Source organism: Drosophila takahashii, chromosome 2L (assembly GCF_030179915.1).
Source record: "Drosophila takahashii strain IR98-3 E-12201 chromosome 2L, DtakHiC1v2, whole genome shotgun sequence".
Lineage (NCBI taxonomy): Eukaryota > Metazoa > Arthropoda > Insecta > Diptera > Drosophilidae > Drosophila > Drosophila takahashii.
Window position 1 is genome coordinate 39,577,378 of NC_091678.1, and position 10,095 is coordinate 39,587,472.

A 10,095-nucleotide genomic window follows, 5' to 3' on the forward strand; every position below is an offset into this window, starting at 1 on the left:
TTTTTATTGGTGTTCCGTTTCCACATATTCCAAAGTAGACCACGGAGCTGCAACGCTAGGAAACAAAAGCGGACCGCTTGCAATCTATACCGAGGAAACTAAGAAGCCACTGCGATATATTAACATTTTTGTTTTTTTTAAAAACAAAATTGAACTAATTCCGTAATATTTTTTGTCGCGTCGATCCACTATTGTTGACATTCAGCTATTAGATTTTTTAAAATTTTGGGGCCGTATTTTCCGGAAGTTATCCATTTTTTCGTCGGTCCTTTTCTTTGCCAATCAATCCCGGTGATCCGCAACAGCGTGACCACATTCCAGGACGGACCTTTCTGGAATGCCAGGAGACAAAACTAAGTTGTCAGTTCCGTCTGCAAATAAAACGCGATCGCTATCCGCATCACCACGCGCGCGCACCTCAAGCCCAGTAGCCCCAAATCCAATATCAAAGGCAAAGAGCGAAACTTCAGTAGCCAGCCAAGCAGGCGACAAGAAGTTGTCTGTTCCTACAATCCATCCGAAACGATTGTCTCTAAGTCCGCTCACGCCTAAAGTTAGGTCGCAAATCCAGACCAAGTCCGTAAAGTCGCTAGCAACTCGTTCTCAGCCAAAAATGAGTAACGAAATTGCAGTTGCAGCCCTCGCGCGGTTTATCACGGTGTCCGACCGTATGAGCCATTTCAGAGCGACTATAGAAACTCCAGGAGCTGCCGCTCCGTCCGTCCACACCTGCAAAGTCCGAAAAGAACAAGTCCGTTCACTCTGGGACAAAGCCGAGAAGGAATTTGAAGCTTGTCTAGACACGATTTCCAGCCTTACGACTGACGAGGCGTCGGATATTTTGGCGACTCTACACCGAAAATATGAATATTGCTATTCGGTGTACGAGGAGCTATCGGTTCAGCTCAGCGAGTTAATTGACCGAGCCAGTTCACAGCAGCCGTTGTCGACCACCGACAATCAGTCCGCGTACATTCCGTCTGGGTGCCGGTTGCCTCCATGTGATACAGAAGTATTTGAGGGAGACTATCTCAAATGGCCAACATTCAGGGACCTTTTCACTGCCGTCTACGTCAACAACACACGGTTGACGCCGGTCGAGAAGTTATTCCATCTCAACGCGAAAACGAGCGGTGAGGCAAAGGCAATTGTTGCCAAGTCCCCGCTCACTAATGATGGTTTCGCTTCCGCTTGGGAGGCGCTTCGAGACCGTTTCGAAAACAAAAGACTTTTAGTGAACAGTCAGCTCAAGCTCCTATTTAACTTAAGTTCCGTTAATGCCGAAACTGGCCACTCCATAAAAGAGCTTCAGAGCACCATCCAAGGGTGCCTGACAGCATTAGCCCACTCCAAAATATCAACCGAAAATTGGGATTGCTTGCTGGTCTACCTGTGCGCCAGTAAGTTGCCCAGATTGACCCTTTCCTTGTGGGAACAATCCCTTACATCAAAGTCTGATGTTCCTACATGGGATGAGATGAACGCGTTCCTTAGCATTAGGTATAGAACCTTAGAAGCCATTGAGGACATGAAGCAGAGTCTTGGTGGTCCGTCAACTTCCAAAAATTCCCAAGTTACGAAGAAGCTTAACTCCTTTGAAGCCAAAGTGAGTGTCAAACCAAAGAGTTGCGATTTGTGCTCTAAGGAGACTCACCCAGTGCGGTTGTGCCCTCGCTTCATTCAGATGGCAGTAGAGGCGCGGGAAAACTACATAAAAAAGAAGCAGTTATGCTTGAATTGCTTCGCGAGAGGCCATCAGCTCCGGGATTGTTCCAGTACGCCCAGCTGCTTTGTATGCCGAGGGAGACATCACACGCTTTTGCATCGAGGCAACCCATTTTCCAACAATCCAAGTTCCTCTGGACATGCGAGACCTAGATCCGATCCTCCGTCGGGAGGCTCACACATTCCCAATGAACACTCAAATGTACAAGTCTGTTTTGCCTCGGGCTCAAAGGCAGTTCTGTTGGGCACGGCAATGATTGATATTTGCCACCTCGGCACCCACTTCCGAGCACGCGCTTTGATCGACTCGGGATCTGAAGCGACGTTCATAACGGAGCGTCTTTTCAAGTTGGTCAATCTGCCGTTCCGCCCCATTCAAGCTCAAGTGTCTGGTTTAAATCAGACCGTTGCTGCCCAGTCAACAAGGCTTTGCCATTTCGCCATTCGTTCTCCTACTAAGCCGGGCCTGCAGTTAGACACCGCAGCGTATGTTCTGCCAGAACTAGCAGGCAGATTACCCTCACATTCCATTCCACAAGATATCCTGAGAGATTTGCCAAACCTTCAATGCGCAGATCCCACATTTCTCCAGAGTTCCCAGATAGACGTTCTTATCGGAGCTGATATTCTTCCATCCGTGCTGCTGAGTGGCACAAAGACCAACATCTGCGGATCTCTTTTTGGGCAAGAGACCATCTTCGGGTGGGTGCTCACTGGTCCAGTGTCCATGTCCACGAGCAACCGAGTCTCAGCCTTTACGACTCAAATTACAAAAACAAGTGAGGCATCCTTAGACAAACTTCTTACGAAGTTTTGGGAGGTGGAAGATCTACCATCAAAAATGGTAAAAGAGTCCGATTCCGTCTGCGAAAGTAATTTTCTACGAACCACAACTTGAGACGCGAGCGGGAAGTACGTAGTGACGTTACCGTTCTGCGACCCCGATCATTGTGGATCAGAGTTGGGTTACTCAAGGTCTATAGCACTTGCTCAGTTTCTGAGAAACGAGAATCGTTTACGAAGGGACACTCCATTAAATGAGCAGTACAACTCCGTGATTCAAGAATATTTGGATTTAGGCCATATGAGAGAGGTTTCGCCCACTCACAATTCTCCAAACTACTACCTCCCACACCATGCGGTTATAAAACCCGAAAGCACGACCACGAAACTCCGGGTGGTATTCAACGCTTCCAGCCCGTCAGCAAATGGGACTAGCTTGAACGATGTGCTGCATGCCGGTCCAGTCCTCCAATCTGACTTAACAATTCAGATTTTAAAATGGCGCTATTTCAAGTATGTTTTTAGTGCAGACATCACGAAAATGTATAGGCAGATCTGGGTCGATCCAAAGCACACGCCCTTTCAAAGGATTCTTTTCCGAAACAAGGAAGGTGACATTCGAGATTACGAGCAGAAAACCGTAACATTCGGTGTCAATTGCGCGCCCTATCTCGCCATCCGAGTGCTGAAACAGCTGGCTGATGACGTCGATCAGCAGTTTCCAAAAGCCAGTCATATAATCCGCAACTTCATGTATGTTGATGACGTTTTAGCAGGATCGAATTCTCAACAAGAAGCTCAACTTGCCATCCAGGAGTTAGTAACCGCTTTGAATTCGGCCGGTTTTCCGCTTAGAAAGTGGACTTCCAACCACAAGGGGGTTTTAAAGGACATTCCAAATGAGCATCTTCTCAATTCTGAGTTCCTAAATATTGATGCCGAAAGCACAGCCAAAACCCTCGGCATTCGTTGGAGAGCAACCACCGACGAGTTCTACTTCGTGCCCCCAGAAATATCCGTCAAGTCCTCCTATACTAAAAGAGAAGTTCTCTCCCAGATCACAAAGCTATTCGATCCCGCTGGATGGCTTGCACCGTTCATCGTCCGGGCCAAAATTTTTATGCAGGAGATCTGGCTGCAAGAGTTAGGCTGGGATGACAACCTTCCCGACGAAATGAGCCATAGATGGCAAGTGTTCCTGCAAAGTTATTCCGATCTCGATCAAATCCGTATTCCGAGATGGGTCGGTTACCAGCCCCAGGTAAAAATCGAGCTTCACGGGTTCTGTGACGCTTCCCAAAAAGCCTATGGGGCGGCGCTGTATGTCAGGGTTGAAGTCGGTCAGCAGATATTGACTAATCTGCTAACGGCAAAGACCCGGGTTGCCCCTGTGAAAACTGTATCTCTCCCCCGACTCGAGCTATGTGGTGCCCTATTGCTGGCAGATATGGCATCTACCATCCTTCCAAATATGCTGTCAAAAAGCTCTGAGATTTTCTGCTGGACAGATTCTACCATTGTCCTGGCATGGTTAAAGAAACCAGCCTGCTCCTGGACAACATTCGTAGCCAACCGCGTAACCAAAATAGCTCAAGCTACAAAGATTGAGAATTGGTCACATTTTAATTTCATATAGCTGGCGTAGACTTGTCATTACTTATTGAGTCTAAACATAAAGGTAACCTTGTCACCTTTACAAACGGGTAAAGAAAAATAAAATTGCTATGACTATATAAGTTCCAATATTTAGGGGAGTCGCACCACAGAATCAAAAATTTTTTTTTTATTTATCGCCCCCAAGCCATATGCAGAATATGTGGATAAAAAGCTATAAACATATTTTTAAAAGAAGTAACATGGGGTGACCCTCTTAAGAGTGTATCGTGGCACCGATGTTAATAATAGGTGAAACAGTTTAGGGTTGACAAATTTATGTAGCGGTCTTTATTTAAATCAAATTTTAAATTATAATAGAGAGCTTTAAAAAACTTTGTGTTGCTGCTTCGCTGGTTTTTTCTCAAGTAGAGCTGCCATACTATATGTTGGTAGTGCCATATTCGCATAAGTGGCAATTCGATTTGGCGGCAGGCTTAACAATTTAAATTACAGTGGTAACAATAATTAAAAACAAACAAAGCTATATAATTGTACCGAAAATTCATAAATTTATTTATTTTGTTATATCCTTGCATTATAGGGTATAGGGTATTATAATTTCAGTCAAAAGTTTGCAACGCAGTGAAGGAGACATTTCCGACCCTATAAAGTATATATATTCTTGATGAGCATCACCAGGAGAGTCCATCAAGCCACATCCGTTTGTCTTTTCTTGTTAAGCCGTGTTATTATTTTCTTCACACGAGTTCTCTTCATTTTGCAAGCTTTTAACCATTAGCGATTTTTCAATTACTGGAATTTCTTCGTCAAAAAACGCAAGCGAAGCCGTTTCATCTGTAAGGTACCATAAATGGTTTAACATTTTTTTAATGTTACTGAAGACGCAGTTTGATCTATTTTTTCATAGTTTTTCATTCGTCCGATGAACTGAAAATCTAGATACGGCGATTTCTTAGCAATAGTGCAGGTAAACCACACTTTTAAATATTCCGTTACGACAAACACACAAATGTCTTCCAGAGCTATTTTTTCGTCGTTGCTAATGTTAAATTGCCTTTGAAACATAAGTATTTTTATGGAATAAATGGCTCTGGCCATCCACCTTGCCTGGTGAATGCCTCCTGGCGCTTTGATTGATATTGCATTCAGATTTGGATTCAGATTCAGCTTTCCAACCAAAAAAAAAGGTGCTCTCCATTTAGTTAACGATTTTGAACGAAATCAAATATTTGACAAGTCTAGATATGGGAAAAGATTTGCCTACCCAAAACTCATACTGGCTTACGTGCCGTATGAGTAATCTTTTTGGAAACTTTGAGAGTGTAATTTTGCACAATATAAATTGGCTCTTATATTCTCTCTCATACTCTTACTCTCTCTCTCTCTCTGCCGCTCTATTATAACTGTAATTTCACTCTCTCTGAACCTGCCGAATTTCTTGTAGACCTATTCTCATAGTCTCTCTCTCTCTTGCTTGCTTGACATTTAACTGTTCGTGCGTTGAGTTGTTTTTGGTGCCCCACAAGCCACGCTCAGTCGATAGAAGACTTTTCTCTCGCGCTCTCTTTCGATTTAATTCGCGATCTCGCGCTCTTATACTGTTTGTGTTTTTGTGATTTTGTGGTTTTGGAATTTGATCCCAGTGCCAAATTTACTTGAGGTATTTTTTTATACTTTTATATACTTTTTATTTTATTCTCTTTATTCTCTAACATATTTTTCTTATAATGACTCCTATCTGTACTAAGAAAAATTGTAGGACTTCATCTAATGACCCTTTTGTTTACTGTTGGCTCTGCGAAGCAATGATGCATTCTAAATGTGCAGGATTTACTGGCAGAGTTAAAGACTTTATTGAAATGCGGATTGGTCTCATGTGGGTATGTGAGCACTGCAGGGATTTGGCAGTTGAGATGAGCAGCTTTATGAGGCAGACTCGAGACGGCCTATGTAATCTTTCACGAGTTTTTAAACAGCTCAATGATGGATTTAATTCCGTATGTGAACAATTTAATAATAAAAAATTATTAACCGAGTCGCCCAAACGCAAAAAAGCTAGCTCAACGACAGTAAAGGCGAGTGTTGAATCCACTTTAAATCCAAACTTGGTAGCTGCTGCAGTTTCTGGTGACACAGGGGTAAGTGAACCACCTGTGCCAATGGATACTGCTAGTTCAGGTGTAGTCCCTGTCCCTGTAGCCCCTGTAGCCCCTGTATCTGAATGTCAGGCTCCAGATCCGGCGGAATCAACCAATCTGGTGCCGACCATACCCATAGGTACAGTGGGCGCCGTTTCTGTCGCTCAGCCGAATGAGGTTCAGGCTGCTGCTGGGGGGCGTAAAAATCTCTCAGTTGTACCCAGACGTACAGCAGGTGCCGCTTCTGGCTCTCAGCTGAGTGAGGTTCAGACTGCTGCTGGGGGGCGTAAGAAACTCTCAGTTGTTCCACACAGGAAGCAACTATTTGTTTCAAGATTTACGCCTGATACCACATCTGAGGATGTTTTGGAATTCATTCGTGAAAAATTCCCATCCGAGGATAATTTCGATTTTCATACGCCCGTAGGATATCGTCTTTCAAAATTTTTGCTCCGAATGATGTGTTTAAAGAACTGCTTTCTGAAAGCTTCTGGCTTAATGATGATCTGGTTATAAAAGAATTTGTTCCTAATAAACCAAGAACAAATAATAGGCCTTCCACGGTGCCAAAAAACTGAAAAGTTTATTATTGGCTTACCAAAATGTTAGAGGACTTAACATGAAGCTACCCAAGCTTTATGCTGACTCCTCGGCATTTACGGACGATATCTTAGCTTTTACAGAAACTTGGCTGAAACCAGAGATAACAGACTCTGAAGTTCTTGCAAATAATTTTAATACCTACAGAACTGATCGCCTTTCCCGTAGGGGGGGCGGCGTTCTAATTGCTGTTACTTCTACCCTAAATTCTGAGAGAATTCACTCTCATGTCCCTAGTGACATTGAATTTGTTGGTGTGAAAGTTACCCTCCAATCCTTGTCTATCTTTATTACATATTCCTATATTCCACCTGGCTCTGACCTTATAATTTATGAGCAATATCTAGCAGCTATTAAATCTATTCTATCCTTTCTTTCCAATAGAGACCTTTTGATTGTTTTGGGTGATTTTAATCTCCCGGATATTTCTTGGTCCCCTCCTTCTGACTCACTTGTCGCTCTACCCTTATCCGCCCATGACTTTGTGGATGGCCTTTAAGAATTATCGTTACAGCTAGTTAGCTTTATACGTAATTCATTAAATAGACAATTAGATCTTGTGTTTGTTTCAGATCCGTCTGAAGTCACAGTATCTAGAATTGACGCTCTTGTGGTACCAGAAGACCGATACCATCCAACTATGGAATTGACAATTTGCCTCCCCTACCTTGATACCCTCTCTCCTTTAGTCTCTCCAACTAAAATGAGAAGCTTTCGTAAATGTGACTTTAGTAAACTTAACTTAATGATTTCTCAATATAATTGGACAGAATTTTATAACTGTATGGACATCGAAAGTGCCACTGAACTGTTTTATAGCGTTCTAAACACTTTTTTTAATGAATGCGTTCCTGATAGGCTTCCTCCAAAGCCAAACAGGCCCCCTTGGTTTACAAATGCGCTTCAACGACTTAAAAATCTTAAATCAAACACTTATAAAAAGTATAAAAAATCGGGTAGGCCATCCGATTTTTCGAAATATGTGGTGGCTCGATCTGATTTTAACGTTCTTAACAGTCATTGCTATTCTATGTATTTAGATCGCTGTAAATTTGAATTTTCAAATGACCCGAAGCAGTTTTATAACTTTGTCAACGCAAAGCGAAAGTCATCAGCTTTGCCTTCATCGGTTCGATTTAACTCAATGGAGGCATCGACTGACTCTGAAATTGCTGATTTATTCTCTGACTTTTTCCAAACTACTTATAGCTCTTCTTCATGGTCAGAATCAAATTACCGTAATCCCTTAAATAGGGCAATTGTATTTTTTCCCCTATAATTACCGAAAGTTCTCTCTTAAGAAATTTAACATCAACAACGCCAACTTATTCTCCCGGTCCTGATGGACTTCCTGGGTGTGTGCTTAAGTTTTGTGCATCAACCATCTGCAAACCAATTCTTAAACTTTTTCAATTGTCTATTTCATCATCAGTTTTTCCAACTATCTGGAAGTATTCTTTTATTATTCCACTTCACAAAAAGGGTGCGAAGGCGGATGCCCAGAATTATAGAAGTATTTCTAAATTGTCGGCTATTCCAAAAGCCTTTGAACGTATTATCACTTCTCATTTGCAACATTTATGTTCCTCGCTAATATCACCGTGTCAGCACGGTTTTGTTAAGCGAAGATCGACTACCACCAACCTACTTGAATTGTCATCAATTGTAATAAATGGATTTAACAATAAAATGCAGACTGACGTTGTATATACAGATTTCAGTAAAGCCTTTGACTCTGTTAACCACTCTCTTCTTTTATTTTTTTGCTTGGCTTTCCATGTAATCTATTAACTTGGATTTCAAGCTATTTGAATGGGAGGACTCAGAGGGTTATATTTAAGAACGCTGTTTCAAAAACGATCCATGTGACATCTGGAGTACCTCAGGGTAGTCATTTGGGCCCTTTGCTGTTTACTTTGTTTATTAACGATCTTCCCTCTATTGTAACACATTCTCGTGTACTAATGTATGCTGATGATGTTAAGCTTTGTTTGACTTATAATAATATCAAATAAAAACACCTCTTAACGAGGTAAAAAACTAGTGACGATCGCACCTTCAACATACAAAAGTTCTGATATCAACATTTGTGACGAAAAATTATTACACTCGTCATTAAATAGACTTTCTAATATTTTCTCATTCGGCCCGCCCTAGCAGACTATTCCAGCCTTTTTCCCTTCACAGGCATTTTCTATTGCAGCGTGCCGAATGAAAAAATATTAGAAAGTCTATTTAATGACGAGTGTAATAATTTTTCGTCACAAATGTTGATATCAGAACTTTTGTATGTTGAAGGTGCGATCGTCACTAGTTTTTTACCTCGTTAAGAGGTGTTTTTATTTGATATCAGAAGTTTTTGTTTGTTTACATTTGCTCTCATAGGAGCTAATATATACATTTAAATTTAAATTGGTCAATCATAATTTGTAAGCCATTGTATTTAAACAAATTAAGTTAAAAAGTATTTCAAAATACCTTTTAAACGAGGTATGGCACATGTCTGTACCTTTAGTAGTGTAGAACTTACAAACTAACGAAATTTAGCCATTTTTAGCTTTTTTCCCGCTAAAGTAGCGGCTTTTTCCAAAAGTCGTAGAACAAAAGATTCCTATATGGAACTCTTAAGTGCAAATTTACTGATTCCATGACCCTAAAATACAGTTCGGATACCCTCACACAAAATTCAATACTCAAGAAGCTTTAGTTGTTCGAGCTGCCAAAAGTGGCTATTTTCGTATAAAAATAACTTTTAAACGTGACTTTTTACAGTAATGTGTTATATACCAAAATTTAAGGAATCTCAAGGGCTATACAGTTTAAAGGTTTCAAGGAAATCGTTAGAGCCGTTTTTGAGAAAAATAAAAAAAAGCTAAAAAAAAAGTTTCAAAAAATTGTCTTTTGTTCATATCTTTTTAATTATTACATTTACACAAATTGCATATAGAAGGAGTTTATAGCATTTAAAAATACCTTTCAAACAAGATGCAGCACAAGTCTGTAGCTTTAGTAGTATAGAAGTTACGGTTTTCCGAATTTTAGCTATTTATAGCTGTTTTCCCGCTAAACTAGCGAGTTTTTCCAAAAGTGGTAGAACAAAAGTTTTTTATATCGATGTGATAAACGTCATATCAAATTTTCAGAACTTAAAAAACATATTTTGGACAAGTGGACAAGTGGACAAGTGGACAAGTGGACAAGTGGACAAGTGGACAAGTGGACAAGTGGACAA

At 41.2% G+C, this 10,095-nt stretch overlaps 1 protein-coding gene across 1 annotated transcript; it reads left to right on the forward strand.

Annotated features, from left to right (window-relative positions):
* The first annotated feature begins 613 nt into the window (after positions 1-613).
* Positions 614-4,116, forward strand: LOC138914949 (uncharacterized). Its single transcript, XM_070219660.1, has 3 exons — positions 614-2,597; positions 2,685-3,828; positions 4,017-4,116. The coding sequence occupies exons 1-3, from the start codon at positions 614-616 to the stop codon at positions 4,114-4,116; spliced, it is 3,228 nt and encodes a 1,075-aa protein (XP_070075761.1).
* Positions 4,117-10,095: the final 5,979 nt, after the last annotated feature.

Bases quoted from the DNA above. Each gene is read 5' to 3' on its own strand.
- LOC138914949 (XM_070219660.1), top strand. From the start codon at position 614: ATGAGTAACGAAATTGCAGTTGCAGCCCTCGCGCGGTTTATCACGGTG. The intron at 2,598-2,684 runs GTAATTTTCTAC...ATTGTGGATCAG, and splicing joins GTCCGATTCCGTCTGCGAAA to AGTTGGGTTACTCAAGGTCT. The intron at 3,829-4,016 runs GTATGTCAGGGT...TCTGCTGGACAG, and splicing joins AAAGCCTATGGGGCGGCGCT to ATTCTACCATTGTCCTGGCA.